This window comes from Microtus oregoni, unplaced genomic scaffold (genome assembly GCF_018167655.1).
Source record: "Microtus oregoni isolate MIOR12 unplaced genomic scaffold, Mior012 000003F_ref0000135, whole genome shotgun sequence".
NCBI classification, from domain to species: Eukaryota; Metazoa; Chordata; class Mammalia; order Rodentia; family Cricetidae; genus Microtus; species Microtus oregoni.
In genome coordinates, this window is record NW_024543062.1 from 73,150,746 (window position 1) to 73,173,192 (window position 22,447).

At 39.4% G+C, this 22,447-nt stretch overlaps 1 protein-coding gene and 1 non-coding gene across 7 annotated transcripts in view; both read left to right on the forward strand.

Moving 5' to 3' along the window:
• The first annotated feature begins 55 nt into the window (after window positions 1-55).
• Window positions 56-22,447, forward strand: part of Uchl5 (ubiquitin C-terminal hydrolase L5) — a 41,712-nt gene continuing 19,320 nt past the window's right edge. For 3 of the 6 annotated variants that reach the window (XR_005974042.1, XR_005974041.1, XM_041648572.1), the window contains exons 1-3: window positions 56-266; window positions 7,103-7,166; window positions 8,563-8,668. Coding sequence is in view for 4 of the 6 variants with exons in the window: in XM_041648572.1 (XP_041504506.1) it covers window positions 191-266; window positions 7,103-7,166; window positions 8,563-8,668 (246 nt within the window). In the remaining 2 variants the exon portion in view is untranslated. The remainder of the gene's footprint in view (window positions 267-7,102; window positions 7,167-8,562; window positions 8,669-22,447) is intronic. The other 3 variants (XM_041648570.1, XM_041648571.1, XM_041648573.1) reach the window with 2 other exon arrangements.
• LOC121446638 lies at window positions 1,702-1,833 on the forward strand. The gene has a single exon (XR_005974078.1). It is a non-coding gene; the product is annotated as a small nucleolar RNA U109 (small nucleolar RNA).

Genomic DNA, 22,447 nt, shown 5'->3' on the forward strand with positions numbered 1-22,447 from the left:
GCTAGAGCGTCTCTTGGCGCGTCCGTCGCGCGGCAGGTGACGGCGCCCGGAGGCTGTCGGGAAGTAGGCGGGGTGACGTGGGGTTGACGCTCGGCGGCGGGTTTTGCTGAGGTCCGCGGCCGGTGGCCGACTGGTGCTTGGGGGCTTCGGAGAGCGCGCGGTGGAAGTGGGGCGGCGTGTGGCCGGGGCCATGACGAGCAATGCCGGGGAGTGGTGTCTCATGGAAAGCGACCCCGGGGTCTTCACCGAGCTCATTAAAGGATTCGGTGAGCACCAAGGGGACCGTCCTGGGCCGGGGGTTCCGGGAGGAGGCCCACGGTGGGCCAGGTGGTCACCTGCCGCCCCCTCCCCCGACGCCCGGCGTCGGAGAAGTGACTTGAGGGACTGGAGTCGGCGAGCGTGGAAAGTAGGGCTGCCCTGGGCAGCCGCGTCTCCGCTGTGATCTTGGGAGCCGCACCACGAGGGAGGGCGAGGATCCCCTCTGCCTTGGCCACGGCTGTCTTCTCCGGACTTGGGACTCGACTTGAATTGACTCGAGCGCCTTCCTTCCCTGTCTCCCTCCCTCATCATCTCCTGCGCGCTTACTCTTGTCCTTTCCACTGTCCCTTGCCCGCGCGCAGAGCCTCCCTGTCCCCGGTGGGGGTCAGGTGCATCGCTCGGGCCGTCGGGGTGCGGAGCCGCCGCTCTAGCGCGTGCGTTTTCCAGGGTGGTGTCTGAGGCCCCAGCCGCCCAGGAACTCGAGATGCTAGTTTCTCGAAACAGAACTGTCACCTTTCGCGTGTGGGCACTTCTTCCGGACCTCCACGGATGCCGACTCCGCGGCCCTGCACGCTGCGTCCCCGGTTCTTTTGCTCCCTCCTTTTTGGCTTCCGGTGAAGTGAGTTTTCTCGAGGTAGTGCTTTCTCGCCTAGAGGCCACATGCTTACCTCTGAATTTCTTTCCGACTCTATTTCCTTCCGTACTAGTCAACCAATAGGACATTTTATCCTTACTTCCCTTATGTTCCCAGCCTCTTTGGGCTCCCCTCCCCATTTTAATTTTTTTCTCAAGTATTGTTTTTAACTTTGTTGTTAAAATTTGTATCGGAGATAGAGCAAACATTAATGTAGATCTTGTCTGTTGTACATGACTGAATAACTGGATATGTGGATTACCTAGCATATGTTCAACTGTACCTCCGGCATACAGTTAAGGATTGGGAAATTTTAATGAGAATAATTGCTGCTGGGAAGAACTGATAACTAAAACTATATTAGGTGTTCTTACATTGAGAGTATACAGAAAGTGTTTTAAGCATATAGATCATGGAAGAGCAAAGCAAAAGTAAGGTTAATCTGAATGTAGTTTAAGGAACAGCTAGCCAAGTCACTAAAACTATGGTGTAATGAATGGGCGGGAAGAGTATAGATCTTGGGTGAAAAGGTAAAATCATGCCATATTATATATCATATTGTATACATTGGGTTGCCCTGTAGTCACTAGGGACTTAACTTCAAAAAAAAATTGAGTGAAGGTCAAAAATATTGAAATAAAATTAGTTTGTGATTAAGATGGATTATGCCTACAGTATTCAGAGTTATGAAAGAATGAGATGAGAGAACCTTCTTGAAAATGGTAAGTTTGTGGGTGATTGGCTTGAGATGAAGTCATGGGCTACAGAGGAAGTAGAATTGGTATTTGCGTAATTATTTCAGTTTCAAGTTGCATGTGGAAATACCTTCTCCTCATTCTCTGGAGCAGGAATACACCCAGAACATGCTACATTAAAAAAGGAGTTCTTAGGGCTGCCAGCCTTAAGTAGAGGTTGAGCAGTAGTATATTTGTCCTACACAAACAAAAAATAATTAACAGGACTGCTGGTTTACTGAATGCAGGAAAGAAGAGAGAAAGTGACTCCAGTTTTAGCTTGAGTTGCTAATAAAGTGCAGTTAGAATAGGCTTGATAGGAACGAAAACTCGGTCAGTTTTGATCCTTTATTGAATTTGAACTATTTGTAGGTTTATTGTTAAATTTTACCCTCAAAATCTTTTCGAGATAGGGTTCCTCTGTGTAAGAGCCCTAGCTTTCCTGGAACTAGTTCTGTAGATCATGCTGGCCTCAAACTCACAGAGATCCACTTGCTTCTGTCTCCCGAGTGCTAGGTTTAAAGGCAAGCGCCACCACTTCCTGGCTACCATCTGAATCTTAACTTCCTTTAAAAAAGTTCACTTTAGATAGTGGCCCAAGTAAGTTTATTTTTAAATTAAAGCATGCAGTCTAGGGGTGGTGATAAAACTAGTAACCAAAAAATGGCTTGCTGCCCAAGCCAGATCACTTGAATTCCATCCCCAGAAACGATGGTAGAAGGTGCTCACCCCTCCCAAAGTTGTCCTCAGAATTCCACACACTCATTGTGGCATAGGCACATTAGTACTCTCTCACACACACACGATAACAAGAAATTAATATAGTCCACAGCCAGTTTCACGTATATGGAAACCTTGTCATTTGAAAATAATTTAGGTAAAGTTAGACATTTGAGTATGTACAAACACATGTGGAATGTGTTTGTACATATTAAAAATAAAGCAATAGTTTATTAATGGATTGACTGCTAATGTAGAAGAACTTTGCAAAAAGTTAAATGAAGGTAGTTTATATCATCAAATGCTTCAAAGGAAGAAAAACCAACTTTATTCCAATTATTTCCATCTTTTTTCCTGCCCAGCTCTTGTATTTACAGTAGGGTTTGGAAGTTAATTCTTTTGAAAGTGAAATGCCTGTTTGTATTATGAATACTACTACTACAGGTTTCCTTGAAATGAACTCACTAACACTGACTAGACTAGTATCTACTCTGTACATACTTTTAGCTCACTGTTTTGATCCAGGTGTAGCAAGGTACTGAGGTCTTTATCTGGAGTGATTTCCTCATCTGTATCTACTGACCCATGCCTTAATACAGATGTGAATTACTTGGGTCCAATGTGATGTTTCCTTGAGATTAGGTCTTCTGTGATCACATTGAAGGTATATTTTACTTTATTCTGAGGAAAGAGACAAGTTAATACTTGGCTTTCATATAAGAAATGTAGTTTGGGGAGGTGCATAAGCATTGCTTATATTTATTGGGATCCCCCAAACAGGACTGATTATTTAAAGGGTATCTATTAGTCTCTGATTTAGGGCTCTTACTTAAGTTCAGATGGTATAGTCCTTTTTTTTTTTAAAGGTTGCTTATTCATATCACCAGTCATGTGGCATACATGTATACATATATGTATACAATGATCATATATACCATAGGTTAACTGAGAATGGGGTTGAGGAAAACTTACCAGAGTGCTTTTTGTGGGGTGTATGGAAGCTGGAGTCATCTCTACTGCTTTTGGTAGACTTGATGATGTTAAGAAAATGAAAAATTGTTTTGAAGCCATCTGTTGGAAGATGGCAGTTGTTTAAGGGAATAGCAGCATTTTGGGAGAATACCATCAAATTAGTTTTTATAGAGAAGGGAAAATTATTGTTCTCTTTGGTTTGGAGAATCCTGATAGCCATACTCTTGGTTTGTAATACATGAGTTTATTAAGTATGTAGCGATTTAAAGTAAGAAAATATGTAGCAAAAGATGGAAAGATAGAGCATCAAGTTGGGACCGTAGAGATGGTGCGGTGATTAAGAACACGTATGCTTATAACTGCTTGTAACTCCAGCTCCAGGGGATCCTTCCCAAGGACACCTGAACTCATGCATATGCAGACATACAATTAAACAATTAAAAAATAAACATTTAAGAAAAAGCATCATTCTGGGCTGTAGAGTTAGGTTGACTGAAAAGTTATGAGCACCAATTGCTTTTCAGAGGACCTGGATTTGATTCCTAGCACCCACATGGCAGCTCATGAAACTGTAGCTCCAGTTCCAGGAGATTTGACCTCTGTAAGTACATAAATACATATGCACATAAATACATGCAGGCAAAACACATAAAATAATAAATCCTAAAAAAACCGAAACCAAAACATCCTCAGGTCTGAAAACACTGAGCAGAAATCCACTGGGGAAGTCCCTTTGAGGTAGCTGATTGGGCAGAGCAGATTGTCCCCTCCAGTGAGGCTTCAGGGAAAGAACAAATCACAGCTTTCACAACATCCAGCAGAGACTAATGGGGGAAGTTGAGGCCAATTTAATGACTTTTGCTAAGTACCTGTAATTTACGATTGTTCGTTTACTTTTGACTTGCTATATATTTAATAAAATCTCTCATTTAAAACCAAAAGTATGACTACCGTAAATCATTTTTTCTTGGCCAGGTATGGGAGGCTTATGCTGGAGAATCACAAATTCAAGGTCAACATAAGTTGATAGTGAAAATCTAGGGGAGTGGGGAGAAAAATGAGAATATTTTTGAAATTAGATTTGATGTTTTGTCAGGTTGTTGTGGCCCACGCCTTTAATTCCAGCACTTGGGAGACAAGCAGGCAGATCTCTGTGAGTTCAAGGCCAACCTTGTGTACAGAGTTAATTCTAGGACAGCTAGGGCTGTTACACAGAGAAACCCTGTTTCAAATAAACATCAAACAAATAGTATATGGCCATACCACCCTGAATGTGCCTGATCTTGTAAACTAAGCAGGGTCGGGCCTAGTTAGTACTTGGATGGGAGACTGCGTCAGAATACCGGGTGCTGCAGACTTTAATAAATAAACAAACAAATAAATAAATGGAGTTTTATGCTTCTATAAAACGACCTGTGTCAATATGTTAGTGCATAAATATTTCAAAATTTCTGTCATTTTAATATTAGAACCTCTAGAAGAGTGTTCTGGTTTGGATGACAGATTATATGATCATATGGTCTAGAATTTAGTTCAATTACTCATGGAAATGTTCTCATAGACATCTGTAGTAATGAATGATCTGTCCAACCCTGAGCTTGTAGACTGTGTCCTGTGTATCCTTCATATCTAACATATGCATTCTGCGCTGTCTTTGGTTTGTATGTCTTTATCTCTTGGATTGTAAGGCTTAATAAGTGTTGTGGTGGTTTATTAATGTCTGTTCTTGACAGGGCCTACTACTTGTACCTGGCACACCAAAAGGATTTGATAAATCCTAGTACTTCATTAACTACAAAAATTCTTCCTTCATCTTTGTGTGTGTGTGTGTGTTTAGTACACATGTGTTTTTGGAGGCTAAAAGTTTCTTCAATTTCTCTCCACTTCAGTGTTTTGAGATAGGTTCTCTCATTGAACCTAGATCTTAACTGTTTAACTAGGCCAGCTGGCCAATAAGCTCCAAAAATCTGCTTGTCTCTTGCCACTCTCCTGCCCCCAAGGGTTAGGGTTATGGTAGCCTGCTGTCTTTTACTTTTTTTTTTTTTTGTGGGAACTGGGAATCCAAATTAAGGCTCTTCTGCCTGTTTGCAGGGACTACACTCCTTGATTATTCTCAACTTTTTATTTAATATAGAGTAGGAGAGTTAAGTTCTTTGTGTTTGGTATTGTTTTCCTCCCTCTGTATGTAACAGGAATATATATATATTTTTTTAAATTTTGCCTTAGACAAAACAGGTACTGGCTTGGATTTGTATATGTGCATGAGAAAAGCAAAGCTCTGATTTTTTTTTTTTTATCTTTCAAGTTTGAGCTTCAAGACAGCCAGGTGTGGTAGCTCAGACCCGTAATTCAGCACTTGAGAGAATGAAACAAGAGACATGAGGTGATAGGCATTTGAGCTTATGCTTTGGTTCTGTGCTAGGGACTGAATGGAGGAACGCTAACATTAAACTAGAGAACATTTAAGTTTTCTAGGAGGCCTGAAGGCTTCTTCAGTACTCACTTGAAAATAATCAGGAGTATTAGATTTCCAGACAACTGCAAGCAAATGTTTTAATTAGTAGAAGCTCTGGTGAATTTAGGCTGACAGCTTAGTATCTTGAATACTCTTCTGTGAGTCATATATACTCTGTAAGTATTAGAGAATCCGTCTGAAATTGTTTGCACACAAGAGACATTGGTAGGCATAGTCATTTTTATGTATTGTGATACTAGCTAACATCGAGTGGCCTACAGTGTTAGGCACTGTTTTAAATATGTTTTATTTCATTTGTGCCTCACAACAGCTGTATGAGAATGAGGATATAGAGGCAAAATGGTCATGCATAGTAAATGGTTGAGTCATGATTCAAATTTAGCAGTTGGGGATGAGAGTTTACCACATGACTACTGTAGTTCTTCTAGAATAAAGTTTCTTAATTGGGGATGACACTATTAGGTAATTCTGGAGGCCTCATTACAGGCTGGCCTTGAACTCTTGTGTTTAAATTATACTGTGTTAGCTGTCTTTGACTTTTTTTTGTTAGCTCTGAGTACTGGGAACTTTAGATGTATTATCTCACCCAGCCAGATGATTTGTGTTCTGTATAATGTTTATCATTCTGTCTTCCTAGTAGAGATCGGTGGTAAGTCATCTGTATTCTCCAGACTAGTGACAATAAAAAGGTCTCTATAGACATTACTGTATATTCCCAGGGGAGCAAAATCACTGCAGTTGGAAACTGGTGGTCTAGAAGATTGTGCTTGGGTTAGGAAAAGAGTGATGTAGGAGAGTCTTTTGTAGAAAATACATACATGGAATGTATCGAAAGTAAAGATCAAAAGTCACAGTTGTTCTTTCACACAAGAAAGTATATGATGATTTAAGAAGGGAGTTAAGTTGATGGCGCACTCAGGAGTCAGAGATGGAATGGGGCACATCTCTGTGAGTTCAAGGCCAGGCCAGCCTGGTCTACAGAATGAGTTCCAGAACAGCCTGAGCTATTACACAGAGGAACCTTGTCTTGAAAAACCAAAAAAGAAAAAAGAGAGAGAGAGAGAGAGGTAAGAAACAGAGCTGAAAATTGAGATACATTGAAGGTAGAGATCATTTAGTTGCTGCTTTCACAGTAACTCACTGGGAAGCAATGTAGGCAGCAGTGGGCACTGGCTAGGAGTGGTAGTAGTAGCTTTACCATTTTAGTTTGCCTTTGTCCTGGAATTGTCTTTCTTTTAGTTAGTGTGTTATTTATTGGTAAAGGAGAAAATAAGTTATTTGTTTTCTAAAGAAAATAATTTATTTCAGGTTGCCGAGGAGCTCAAGTAGAAGAAATATGGAGCTTAGAGCCTGAGAGTTTTGAAAAGTTAAAGTAAGTGAAGTTTTAGTTTTGTCTCTTCATTTTACTGAATTATCCTAGGCTGAGTACATTTAGTGTTTTTCTTTGTTTGCTTTTTTTTTTTTTTTGGATCCTAGCAAGTGATCAAGTGATGGGTATATAGATACTTCTAGGCCAGGCCAACCTGTTTGTTTGTAGAGACTATGTAATAAGATTCTGTCTTTACAAACAAACAGAAAACATTAACTGTAGCTACAAATGGAGGACCAGATAAGTCTTCATTTTGGGAGAGTTTTTTTTTCTGATTTTTCGAGACAGGGTTTCTCCGTAGCTTTTGGTTCCTGTCCTGGAACTAGCTCTTGTAGACCAGGCTGGCCTCGAACTCACAGAGATCCGCCTGCCTCTGCCTCCCAAGTGCTGGGATTAAAGGTGTGTACCACCACCGCCCGGCTAGGAAGAGTTCTTAGAGTCTTAGAATGGCCATAAGAAATAGACTTTTCAAGGGGAAAATAGCAGCTGGGTCTGCTGCCTCATTGTTTGTAATCTCAGTTTAGGAGGCGGAGGCAAAGGGCTGGGATGAGTTTGAGGCCAGTTTGGACTACAGAGTGAGACTTTGTTACCCAAAGCTTACAAAATAAATAAAATAGAAGTGGGGGGGGGATGCGTACTTATAGCTACAATATTGTTTTTAGTAGTAAGAAAAAGATGAATTTCTTTCTCCTGCTTTCATCTTGCCCTTTGAAAGAGCAGAAATTCATTCTGGTTGCAATCAGGAAAGGTGAAGATGTATCATATGAACTGTATTTTAAAGTACAGTAAAGAATGTTTTTTTTGAGAAGGAAGCTGTCAAAGATAAATCTTAATGGCTTCATGTTTCTTATAAGTCTATTTAGAGTGAGTAACTTCATTATGTCTGAGATGGCAGTAGTCATTCAGACGGTAGTTTGAGGATTATATATATGTAAATTCAGTAATCATGCAAAAGTGTGTACAGTCAGCTGTTTTTATATAAATACTGTCTAGGAACAATAGCTTCCAGTTTTACTGTGTTCTTTATTTTCAATTTCCCTTGTTTATGACATGTAGTTGCTCAGGCTGGCCTCAAACTCCTGTTCCTTTTTGTCTCTACCTCCCAAGTGCTGGGTTTGTGTTAGCATACTCACTCAGTTATTTTCCTATTTTTTTTTTTAAAGTGATTTCACATAAGACTGAATCGATTCCAAATTTGAGAAAAAAAAGCCTATATAATTCTGTTCTAAATGATCTAGATTTTAAGCCCACATTCTAATGAATAAATGGCTGTTTTAGTTAAAAATTTTCCGTATTCGCTTAATTTAGTTAATTTGTATTCTTTGTGAAATAGCTGACTATGACTTAATATGTTGATGATGTGGTTTTGATGTTGCTAATTTAGTTTTTCATTTTGTAGGCCAGTTCATGGGCTAATTTTTCTTTTCAAGTGGCAGCCAGGAGAAGAACCTGCAGGCTCTGTGGTTCAGGACTCCAGACTTGAAACAATATTTTTTGCCAAGCAGGTATGGTCTGTAGATTGTCTGAAAAATTGCACAAGTCAAGGGACTCTGTGTATTGGCATCTAATTTAGTACTTTTCTTTTGTTGTGGGGTACCCTTGCACATTAAAAATTTATTGCCAGAAATTACTTTTGGATTATCTCTGAGACATTTAAAAGGTGATTAATTGATTAAAATTTAACAAGATTGTTACATGTTAATATAAGTAACTTATGAACAAACTCAGGAAGTATAAGCACCCATTCTATAATATAGTTTTATGAGGCTCAAATAACATATTTTAAATGAAAATATAACTCTACCAAACCAAAATGTGAAAGTGGTAAAAAGAAAAAAATCCATTTTTTTAAATCATCTCAAATATGTATAATACCTGGATTAATGGCATCCATGTAGATTGTTTCTTCATTAGTCTTTTGTTGTGAGATCTTAAGCTCTTTTGGCTTTTTGAGGGACCCACCACCTAGCTTGTGAAGGCCCAAAAATGTGAGTCTATTTCCACCTTCTCTGAAGGTCAGAGAATTTTAGCTTGTTTAAAGTTGTTAATGAGTGTGGCTGCACACTCTTACCTAGAGTAGAGTTGCTTGGTGTTTTGGACATTGAGATGGCCATAAAGGTGGATCCACTCCACCCTGACCAAAGGTCAGAGAATTCAAGCATACTTCTGCTTTTTCTTTTGAATTAAGAGGTTTGACCTAGGGAGTGGCTGCCTGCAATATACTTGGTCCAGGGTGGGTTCATTGTCTAAACAACAGAATGCTTTTCTTATGAATTAGTGACTTGATGTTTCAAAGGATTGAAGCAAGTAGCTGTCCCAGTTGTCCTTTGTGTCATGTTAAAGCAGTCTCTTGCCTTCTCCCCGTGTTGTATTGGGGTAGAAAAGTGTATGGAAAATAAAACGTGGCAGTTTCAGTACTAGAACTCCCTCCCAGTACTATCCTATGCTTCTGTTTTATTACTTTCACTCTTTGTTCTCTTTACTTATTTTTCTAATCCCCATGTTCCTACCCTGGTAAGTGGTATACTTGTCGAAGCTGGTCTGACACCAGTTCCCTAATAAATCACACACATGCTTATACTTATGAATACTTGGCCTTAGCTTGGCTTGCTTTTTGCTAGCTTTTCTTAAGTTAAATTATCCCGACTACCGTTTGTTTCTGGGCTTTTCTCTTTCTCTATTTCTGTATACCTTTCTTTACTTTTTCCATGGCTGGCTGTGTAGCTGGGTGGCTGGCCCCTGATGTCCACCATTCCTTGTTCCCTTGTTCCTCATTGTCCCTCCTCCCAGAATTCTCCTATTTATATTCTCTGGCTGCCAGCCCCCGCCTATCATTGTTCCTGCCTTAATGTTGACTGTTCAGCTCTTTATTAGGACCATCAAGCATTTTAGACAAGCACAGTAACATAGCTTCACTTAAATGAATGCAGTGTAAACAAAAGTGCATCTGAAAGTAATATTCCCCAACAGTTTCTTTTTGTTTGGTTTGCTTTGGTTGAAGTCAGTAAAGAAAATCTGCACTTTAATATGTGTGTAGTTAGGAGAGGAGTAATATATTTTTAGGTATCTGATGTTCTTTTTTTTTTTAATATTTTATTTATTTATTTATTATGTATACAGTGTTCTGTCTGTGTGTATGCCTGCAGGCCAGAAGAGGGCACCAGACCCCATTACGGATGGTTGTGAGCCACCATATGGTTGCTGGGAATTGAACTCAGGACCTTTGGAAGAGCAGGCAATGCTCTTAACCACTGAGCCATCTCTCCAGCCCCGTGATGTTCTTTAATACTGTATGGAAATTCTCAAAGTGTTATTCTTAAAGTTATGTCAAACTGGGTGGTGGTGCTGCAGGTCTTTAATCCCAGAGTTTGGAGGTAGAGGCAGGTGGAACTCTGGTTGGAGGCAAGACTGGTCAATATAATGAGTTCATGTTCATCCAGGGCTATACAGTAAGACCTTGTCTCAAGAACAAAACCCAAAAACGTTAGTTGTTTTGTGAAATGAGCCTTTTGCTCTGTTAAATTCCTGTGGATTATTTTATCCTTTGTCATTTTTTATTCTAAATAATTGTAAAACAATGTTATTTGGAAAACTCACTGTTTATATACTTCATTTAAATATTTATTTGATCGAACTGAGGATTGTAGCAAGTCACATTTGTTAAAAATTATTATCTATATTAGAAAAATCATGTCATGAAGTTTGTAAACATAGGGTTTGTTCAGAGTTTTATAAATAAATTTATAAATAAAAAATTCTAATTTTTATTTGCAAGTTCAAATCAATGATAAGCACTCGTGAGATTTTCTTATAGGGTGCTATTATTTATTTTAAGAAATTTGTCAGGGCTGGAGAGATGGCTCAGCGGTTGGGAGCATTGCCTGCTCTTCCAAAGGTCCTGAGTTCAGTTCCTGGCAGCCACATGGTGGCTCACAACCGTCTGAAGTGAGGTCTGGTGCCCTCTTCTGGCCTTCAGGCACACGCGCAGAAAGAATACTGTATACATAATAAATAAATAAATAAATATTTTTAAAAAATAAAAAAAAAAAGAAATTTGTCAGATACTCTTGGTTGAAATCATGTTGGTTAGTCATTTATTCTTTCAAGTAAAAATGATGTTCCAGAAAAAAAGGTATCAATTTAGTTTACAATTCAAACTATCACAGGGATTAAAGTTGTGTAAAAATTAGTTTAAAATTAAACTGCTTGCTGGGCGATGGTGGCGCACGCCTTTAATCCCAGCACTCGGGAGGCAGAGGCAGGCGGATCTCTGAGTTCCAGACCAGCCTGGTCTACAGAGCTAGTTCCAGGACAGGCTCCAAAGCCACAGAGAAACCCTGTCTCGAAAAACCACAAAAAAAAAAAAACAAAACAAAACAAAAAAAACTGCTTAATGCTACTGTTTGGGTTTTTTATTTTTATTTATTTTTTTTTAGTATCAGGAGTTATTTGTTATTATTGTTACCATTTTATTTTATTACTTTAAAATATATCAATCCAAATTCCCACTTCCTCCCCCCTCACTCCCCTCCCACTCCGTCCACAATCTCCCTCCCCACCCTCCTCCAATCTTAAGAGAGGGCAAAGCACCCTGCCCTGTGGAAAGTTGAAGGCCCTCCTCGCTACATCCAGATTGAGCAAGGTATACTTCCAAAGAGAATAGGATGCAGTAGAGACAAATCCCAGTGCCATTGTCATTGGCCCCTCAGTCTCTTCCAACTGTCAACCACATTCAGAGGGACTAGTTTGATCCCATGCTCATTCATTCCCAGTCCAGTTGGAGTTGGTGAGCTCCCATTAGCTCAGGCACACTGTCTCAGTGGGTGAACCCCTCATGGTCTTGACTTCCTTGGTCATAGTCTCCCTCCTTCTACTCTTCAACTGGACCTTGGGAGCTCAGTCCAGTGCTCCAATGTGGGTCTCTGTCTCTGTTTCCATCTATTGTTGGATGAAGGTTCTATGGTGATATTTAAGATAATCATCAGTCTGACTACAGGACAAGGCCAGTTCAGGCACCCTCTCCTCTATTGCTTAGGGTCTTAGCTGGGGTCATCCTTGTGGATTCCTGGCAATTTTTCTAGAGCCAGGTTTCTTTGCCAACCCCAAAATGGCTCCCTCAATCAAGATATCTCTTTCCTTGCTCTCATATCTGTCCTTCCTCCATCTCCACTATCCCATTCCTTCAAGCTCTCCCCAACCCTCCCCTTCTCCCCATTTTTTCCCTTCTCCCCTTCCCTCTCCCCCCCAGCCCAATGCTCCCAAAATTTGTCAGGCGATTTTTTTCTGCTTCCAATTTTCAGGTGGATCTATATATGTTTTTCTTTGGGTTCGCCTTATTACTTAGCTTCTAGGATCATGAACTATAGTCCTTTGTTTATGGCTAGTATCCACTAATGAGTGAGTACATACCATATTCATATTTTTGGGTCTGGGTTATCTCACTCAGAATAGTATTTTCCAATTCCATCCATTTGCATGCAAAATTCAAGATGTCGTTTTTTACCGCTGATTAGTACTCTAATGTGTAGATGTGCCACACTTTTCTTTATCCATTCTTCCGTTGAAGGACATCTAGGTTGTTTTTAAAAATACTCCATTACTTTTATGCCATCAGCAAATGGGAAAGCAGGAGAAAAGGTGAAAACTACCTTAAAATTACAATAGAAGTAATTGAACTTAGAAAGGATTTTTGTTCTTCCTAGAGATTCATCTTCACACTTTCAGAACTGCTCTTGTTTATACAGTGATCAGGAAAAACGTTAAATCCACGTTAGATTTCCTTCATATAACTGGCCCATTGTTTTGAAAAGTTGAAAAAGAAATAGTTTAGTTTGCTGGTTTGATCAGTGTTTGAAATCCAAGCCAAAAAATTATTTAAGTTTAAAAATTGTGATTGTTTCTGATATCCTCAAATCATGTATAAACATAGGAGTTTATTTCAGTTCCTACCTGTTAGCTCACACTGTAGCTCTTAAGAACCTTTGGTAACCTCTCTGGTTTTTTCTCCTTTCCATTTGTTTATTTATTCTTGGTCTCTTTCTATTTTTCTTTAACTTCTGAATTTCATATATTTAAGAGAAGTTAGAATTTCTTTGTTCTTTCTGGAAAATATGCTTTTATTACTGAGTTAAAATGTTACTTCCAAAAGTGTAGAATTATAATTATGAACATAAATATCTTTATAATCCCACACTGAGAGGAAGAGCATGGCCCTCTTGATTTCATCTCGCATGGTTCCCAGGGCCTCCTGAGATGACACAGACCACAGACATCCACACAGCCCCAGCTGTAGGTAGGCCACGGACCCAGACATAGCCTACAACATCAGCTTGGGTCAGTAGACATCCTTTCTCTGGGTGAAGGGACTTGTCACTCAGGTGGGAATGGTTGTGGCCCTAACCTTGGGCCTCTATGTGACCTTTGGTAGCAGTGCAGGACCCGGACTTCAGCACAGACTCCAGCCATGGTAGAACCATGGACCCTCACTTGGTCCTCATCAGTGATTGGGTCTGGATGTTACCACTGCCCCAGTGGCAGGATGGCCCTGAGACACCTACATGGCCCTTGATCTCTGTTGACTACATGGCTTTCTATGGTAACAGGTGTATTGGACATCAACACAGATCCAAGATATAGTAGGGCCACAGACCCTAACATGACCCTCAGCATCAACCTGGACCCAGATGACACTTTGACCCCGGGTGGCAGCACAGTCCACCCATATCTGTATGGCCCCTGCTGTGATGTGGCCCTCAGAGTCCAACCAAGTTGCAGTCACTGGTCCAGATCTCGGACTTCTATATTGGCCCTAGTGGCAACCTGGGCCACAGACTTCAACAGAGACCCTGACTACGGCTGGGACATAGACCCAGACATGGCCTCAGGCAGCCCCTCAGCCTGGTTGACATCCTAACTCCAAATGGTAGCTCTGGCAACTTGTATTAGGATGACTTTGGTAGAAGTATGGCCCTCATACACAAATGAGGCCATAGGTTGCAGCCCAGTCTCAGGCTTCATGTGGCCTTTCATGGCTCCCTTTGACATGGGGGTCAACATAGACCTCAGCTGTGGTAGGACCCCGAACCCAGACATGATCCTTGGCAGTAGCCTAGACCTGGTTGTCTTCATAGTCCCAAGTGACAGCAAAGGCCATCCTGGTCAATATGGCCCCAGCAGCAGCCTGGATTGTTGACTCAAAACATGGATGAAGGAGGCAGCCCAGGCTGCTGGAATCAGCAAACACTTGATAGCACCAGGAGACATGGACATCAAACACAGACCATGGCTATTGTTAGACAGGGACCTCATATAGTCCTTGGCAGCAGCTCGGCCCAGACATCATCATCATAATGGCACTAGGTGGCAAGTAGATCTTTCCCTCAGTCTACTCCTCACTGCCGTCACCATGGATTGAGGGGGCAAACAGACCAGCTCCTCAGTCTACTCACCACCATCATAGGTGCCACCATCCAGGTAGCAAGCAGATCTGCCCTCATGCATATCTACCTACCTGCCACATGCATTGCCTGCAGAGGCCAGAAGAGGGCATCGGATCCTCTGGAACTAGAGTTAGAGATACTTGCTAACCACCATGTGGGTGCTAGGATCAAATTCCAGTCCTTTAGAAGAGGAGTTAGTGCTCTTAATCACTGAGCCATCTGTCCAGCCCCCTGGGTTAAATTTCTTTCTTAACATTATTTAATATTTTATTTGTATTGTACTATTATACTATCTTTAAGATGTCAAATTACTGGTTTCTTAATATTATGTTTTATGAGAGCCTGTGAAGAGAATTATTACATAAATACATCATCCATGATTATGTTTCAAGAGCTTTAAAGTTTGCAGTGAAGAGTATTTAGACTTTTAGGGGAATTTTCTGAAATTTAAATATTGCATTTGAACTGGATGTGATTGTACGTTGAAAGCTGAAGCATTACATTGCAGTAATATGTTTTTACAAAATTCTCTTGTCATGTTACTGACAGCTAAGTCATGATTTACTAACTGTCTTTTTATTTGTCTGACTACATCTTTTCTGCCTGTCAGGAGAGAGTTGATTGAGTAGTTAGAAAGACTTGTAGGCTTCACCAAAAGCTGTTAGACTCACCAGCTATGGTGTACTAGAGCTGATATACAGATAAAAATCAATAAAAGTTATTTGAAGCAAAATCCAGAAAAGTTCCAAGGGTGGAACTTCCAGTTATATTCTGCCAATGGTGTTACAAATCATACTGACTTTTCACTCAATGCTTTTTGACACTCTTCAGGGAAATTCCTAATGATTTGTAGTGGTGATGGGTTTTATAGATCTGATTGGTTATTCATGTAGGTTATCTTAGTCTCCTGCCCATAGGAGACAGAAATGATAATGCTGACCCAAAGTTCCCACTCTAAGGTACATTGTTAGCATATGAGTATGGCACAAAGCTCCTATATAAAGACATCTTTCTCAGGCATCACTTTTCAAGAACCCCTAGGCAGAGATGAACCAAGGAGTCAAACTTTTGAAGGCAAAGTTATTAACTGAATAAATAAAAAGGAATTTGTCCTTGTTGAGGAGTGTGACACAAATTCTAATAATAAAATTTAATAATAAAAATCCAGAGTCAGATATTAGGGGAGAAAGCTGAGAGATCAGAGATCAGAGTACAGCCAACTATTTGAGAGACCTTTTACATCCTCAGACTAAAAGGGCAGTCCTGCCCTTACACTACATCTTCAAACTGCATCTATCTCCACCAAACCTCAGACTTCAGGGGTGATCCTCAAACTGCAGGGATAGTCCTCAGAGTGCACTGAGCTCTTCTCTCCTTCCACCTTATATTTCTCTTTCCACCAAGCCATAACATTCCTGTCTCTACTTCTCTAGTTCTGGGATTAAATGCCTAGGATCCCAAGTGCTAGAATCACCTTTGTTTGAGTTCTGTTTCTTTTTTAGATGATTCAATTTTGTTTAGCCCAGGGTGACCTTGAACTAACAGAGATCCCTCTGCCTCTTGTCTCCAGAGTCCCTGGCCTATATGGCTGACTAGTAGGGCTGCTTTACCCTCTGATCTTCAGATGAGCTTTATTTGTTAAAACACAAACAAAATACCACTACAGAGGAGGTCTGAGCAAACTGAGTAAGTAGTATTTCAGCTGAAACTGTAGGTTAAGTAGGTATTAACTGGAGGAAGAGGCAGAGGGTCATTTTAGACTAATGACAGCTTCATGGTAAAAGGAAATATGACTAGTAAAAGATTCTAAAAGGCCAGTAGCTAATTATGGAGAACAATGGGGAGATGTCATGTTATATGCAACAGTTTTTCTTTTGATATTTATTGAGCTCTACATTTTTCTCTGCTCCCCTCCCTGCCTCTTCCTTCCCCCCTTCAACACTCCCCCAAGGTCCTCATGCTCCCAATTTACTCAGGAGATCTTGTCTTTTTCTACTTTCTACTTCTCATGTAGATTAGATCTATGTAAGTCTCTCTTAGTGTCCTCATTGTTGTCTAAGTTCTCTGGGATTGTGGTTTGTAGACTGGCTTTTTTTTTTTTTTTTTGTCTGGGTTACCTCACTCAAAACAGTGTTTTCTAGCTCCATCCATTTTCCTGTAAAATTCAAGCTGTCATTTTTTTTTCTACTGTGTAGTACTCTACTGTGTAAATGTTCCACATTTTCCTTATCCATTCTTCGATTGAGGGGCATTTAGGTTGTTTCCAGGTTCTGACTATGACAAACAAAGCTGCTATGAGCATAGTTGAGCATATGTCCTTGTAGGACAATTGAGCATCCTTTGGATATATACCCAAAAGTGGTATTGTTGGGTCTTGAGGAAGGTTGTTTCCTAAAATCGCCACACTGACATCCAAAGGGGCTGTACCAGCTTGCATTCCCACCAGCAATGCAGAAGTGTTCCCTTTTTCTCACAACCTCTCCAGCATAAGTTGTCATCAGTGTTTTTGATCTTGGTCACTCTTTCAGGTATAAGATGGAATCTCAGAGTTGTTCTGATTTGCATTTCTCTGATGACTAAGGATGTTGAACATCTCCTTAAGTGTCTTTCAGCCATTTTGGATTCCTCTGTTGAGAGTTCTCTGTTGAGGTCTGTATTCCATTTTTTTTTTATTGGATTATGTGTTCTTTTGGTGTCCAATTTCTTGAGTTCTTTGTATATTTTGGAGATCAGACCTCTCTCTGATATGGGGTTAGTGAAGATCTTTTCCCATTCTGTAGGCTGTTGTTTCGTCTTGTTGACCGTGTCCTTTGCTTTAAAGAAGCTTTTCCGTTTCAGGAGTTCCCATTTATTTGTTGTTTCTCTCAGTGTCTGTGCTGCTGGGGTTCTATTTAGGAAGTGGTTCCCTGTGCCAATGCATTCAAGTACTTCCCACATCCCTGCATCTGTGGGATGAAGCCGACTTGATCATGGAAGATGATGGTTCTGATGTGTTCTTGGATTCGATTTGCTAGTACTTTATTTAGTATTTTTGCATCAATGTTCATGAGTGAGATTGGTCTGTAATTCTCTTTCTTAGTAATGTCTTTCTGTGGTTTGGGTATCAGGGTAATTGTAGCTTCATAAAAAGAGTTTGGCAATGTTCCTTCTGTTTCTATTTTGTGGAATAATTTGAGGAGTATTGGTATTAGTTCTTTGAAAGTCTTGTGGAATTCTGAGCTAAAACCATCTGGTCCTGGGCTTTTTTTGGTTGGGAGACTTTTGATGACTGTTTTTATTTCTTCAGCAGTTATAGGTCTGTTTAGTTTGCTTATCTGGTCTTGATTTAATTTTGGTAAGTGATATTTATCCAGAAAGTTGTCCACTTCCTTTAAGTTTTCCAATTTTGTGGAGTACAGGTTTTCGAAATATGACCTGATGATTCTCTGTATTTACTCTTGACTGTTGTTATGTCCCCCTTTTCATTTCTGATTTTGTTAATTTGGATATTCTCTCTCTGCCTTTTGGTTAGCTTTGATAAAGGTTTGTCTATTTTGTTGATTTTTCTCGAAGAACCAGCTCTTTGTCTCCTTGATTCTTTGTATTGTTTTCTTTATTTCCATTTTGTTGATTTCAGTTCTCACTTTGATTATTTTCTGCCATCTAGTTTTTTTTTTTTTAGGTGAGTTTGCTTCTTTTGTTTTAAAGTTTTCAAATGTTTTGTTAATTCACTAGTGTGGGATTTTTCCAGTTTCTTTATGTGGGTGTTTAATGCTATGAACTTTCCTCTTAAACACTACTTTCATTGTGTCCCATAAATTTGGGTTTGTTGTGTGGTCATTTTCATTGAACTTTAGAAAGTCTTTAATTTCTCCCTTTATTTCTTACTTGACCCATTGATGATTCAGGTGAGCATTGTTTAATTTCCATCTGTTTGCGGGTTTTCTGGAATTAGTCTTGCTGTTGGCTTCTAGTTTTATACCATGGTGATCTGATAAGGTACATTGGGTTATTCCATTTTTTTTTGTATTTGTTGAAGTTTGTTTTGTTACGCAACAGTTTTGTTCCTTTGTGCATGTCTGCTATTTCAGAGGTTTCTTTATGGTCCAAGATCATTGCCCGAGTTTGGTCCTTCTACCACAGTTCTAGATTTCAGATGGTAGAAAGCAGGCAGCATACTCTGTTGTCTTTATGGACATTTGTAGAATTTGTCACTGTTTCATGCTTACTTCTTTTAAAATAAAGCTTGGTAACTTGAATTAGCAAAGGAAACTAAGAAGATTGTCTCTATTCCAGGTCACCATTAGGCATTCAACTCTTATTCAAAAAACAAAGGTAGATACTAGGAAACAACTGTCAAATTATACCTGAAGGAAAGGGACAGATCACATAGTGTATTTTAGGTTGATTGACACTTTCCTTTTTTTTTTTTCTTATTAAGCATCAGTGAAACATTTTAGAATTATACAGTGAAAAAAATAAGTTTCTCAGGGTTTTCAAATTCCTACATGTTATATGAGATTCAGGGACAATAAATCAGTATTCCTAGGACTTTTGGTTTTTTTAAACATCTAAAAATCTTAATACTATTATTTGAGAGACTTTTATTGCTTGAGAATTTCATATATACATATAATATGTGTTGGTCAAATCTACCCCTCATGCCTTTCTACTCACTTCCTCCCTTTAGCTCCTCTAATAACCTTGTTTCTGTCCCAATCTCGTGTACTCTGCTTTTAAGCCCACCAAGTCTACCGAGTGTTGCCTATATGTGCAAGGGTATAGGGCTGTGCCAGAGTAGTCTCTGAAGGAACACGTTCCTGAATAAAACCACCTCTTCTCTCCTCCAACAGCCATCAGTAAGTAGCCTTTAGCTCCCCAAATGTCCCCATATGTATAGGACTTCATGAACCCCTCCCCCATCTGTGCTAGTGTGCTAACTTGATCTGCAGAGACCTTAAGCATGTAGTCATAGCCACTGTGAGTTCATGTGTGCAGCAGCCTTCATTAAGATTCTTCTCTCTATTCTGTGAATAATAGTAAGCTATTAAAATGGTTTTCAGAAAGATGACATGATAAAATTTTCATTTAGAAAATCAGCTTGGTTACATTGCAAGGATGCATTTTGACATGTTGTAGATTATAAGCATAGATATTAATAAAATGCCAGTTCAGAATAAGCAAGACTGAAAGTAGAGATGGATGTAGATTTGAATATACTTAATACTTAAGAAGTAAAGTAACTAGCATTTTTAGTATGTGAGTAGATTGAGAAAATGGAGGAGGAAGACAGTAGTGATGCCTTTATTTTTCTTAATTTGCTGAGAATACAAAGAATTAATAATGTATTTATACTTGATTTATAACAAATTTATGGTTTATATCTTGATTGATAACAAATTTATGATTGGCTCATAGTTTATTTATTTATTTGGCTATTGTTTATTTAAAGTACAATAAATACCTAAGAATATGAATAAACTTCTTGTTTTTTCCTCTGTCTTACTGTTTCTAATGTAATCTGTATTTTCCCTCTCTTCAGTCAACGTAGCCATCGTGTGGAATTCTGTGTCTTGTTCACCTTTGCCACTCTGTGTGTGTATGTGTGTATATTTCTCCGTATCTGTACATGTGTTCATTTGTGTATGGAGGCCAGAGCCCTGTCACGGGCATTCCTCAGGCACCATCTACTTTTTTGAGTAAAGATCACCCACTAGCCCAGAACTCAGCAAATAGGCTAGGCTACCTGTCCATGGAACTCAGGTATCTACTTACCTCTACTTCTCCAGCACTGAGATTCTGGGCATTATTGTTATGCCATTATTATTTTTTTTTAATGTGAGTTCTGGGGTGTAGCATGAATAATAAAATCTCAGAGACAGATATTGGGGTTCAACCTGAAGATCAGAAAAGGAAAGCAGCCAAGCCAAGAGAGATCTTAATATACCAAGGCTCAGACAAAAGGGCGATCCTGCAGTGCTTGCCTCCCACATCAAATCTACACTCCACTGAGTTCCTGTCTCTTCCCCAGCCATAACACTCCATCTCCACCTTCCTAGTGTTGTGATTAAAAGTGTGGGATCCCAAGTTCTGGGATCACCTTTGTGTGAGCTGTTTCTCTTTTAGATTCAATCTAAAGGTGGCCTTGAACTCAGAGAGATCCCTCTTCCTCTGTCTCCCAAGTCCTGGGATTAAAGGTGTGTGCCACCACTCCCTGGCCTGTATGGCTGACTATTATGACTGCTTTGTCTTCTGATCTTCAGGCAAACTTTATTTATTCAAACACAAATATTATACTACTACCTTATTTTTCAAACACTTTATTAACTGAACCTTCTCCCCAGGATTCTTGTTTGCATTTTTAAATAGTTTTTGTAATTTTACAAACTTTAAAAGGAATATATATGTATATTTTTATTTAGTAAAAAGTATGCTATATGTAATTTTGAGATACTTTTTCACTCATTAAATTCCATGCATAAGTTGTCAGTATAATTCATTTATTTTGTGTGTTATAGAATCTGCATGTACTTTGTGATATTTGTGTTTTCTTCTCTGTATATTTCTTTTTATTTGTTTGTTTTATTTTATTTTTTTTTTTTTTGAGTTTTTTTGAGATAGGGTTTCTTTGCAGTTTTGGAGTCAGTCCTGGAACTAACTCTTGTAGACTAGGCTGGTCTCGAACTCACAGAAACCCGCCTGCCTCTGCCTCCCGAGTGTGGGATTAAAGGTGTGCGCCATCATTACCTGGCCTGTTTTTTGTTTTTTTAAGACAAGGTTTCTCTGTGTAGCCCTGGCCATTCTGGAACTCATTCTGTAGACCAGGCTGGCATTGAACTTAGAGATGCGCTTGCTCTGTCTACCAGTGCTAGGTTTAATTTTTGTCTCCTATTTTGTTTGTGTAAAATTTTCATGTATCTCCATAAATAGAATGATGGCTTTGTGTAATATATAGATGTGCAATTTAGGAGAAAATGTTAAACACATTCCCTGAAACAGCAGCTCTGGTTTACAGTCCTCCTAGCAAAGTATAAGAATTGAAAGCTGGGAGTGAACAAGATGGCTCAGCAGGTGAAAGAGCCTGCCACCAGACCTACCAGCCTGATTCAGTTCCTGAACCTCTGTGTGGAGGAAAGAAACCTGCTCTTTTTTCTCATTTTACTGTTATGTTTCTTTGAGGAATAGCATTTCTTGTAGAGTCAGTGCTTTTTATACTTGATTTCAGAAATTGTCGTCTTTCCGGTTATAAAGGGTATTTATCAATATAGTATAGTTTTCAGGATATAGGTTTTGATATAGTAGGGTGAAGAAGATGTCCAGCTTTTTGGTTTTCATGTAGATTACTATTCTTTTTCCTTACTTTATTTGTTAAACATTTATCTCTTTGTTTTTTTTTAAAGACAAGCTCTGCAAAAACTGCTTTTCTTTTTTTTAAAGATTTATTTATTTATTATGTATACAATGTTTTGCCTGCATGTGTCCCTGCAGGCCAGAAGTTGGCACCAGATCTTATTAGAGATGGTTGTAAGCCACCATGTGGTTGCTGGGAATTGAACTCAGGACCTCTGGTAGAACAATCAGTGCTCTTAACCGCTGAACCATCTCTCCAGCCCCTATTTCCTTGTTTTATGTTATACCTATGTTGTACCTCAAAGTTCCATGTCTGTGTTGAAGAGTATATTGGACTCTGATCCATTCACTGATACATCTCATTATACACTGTCTTAATACCTTTGCTTCTTCATAAATGCCAGTAACTAGTAGGTCTTCTTCCTTACTTTTTTCCAAGAATATGCCTGCTGTAATTGTCTCTATGGCCATCTAAATTATTATGTCACCTACAAGTAATAGGAGTTGTATGTTTTC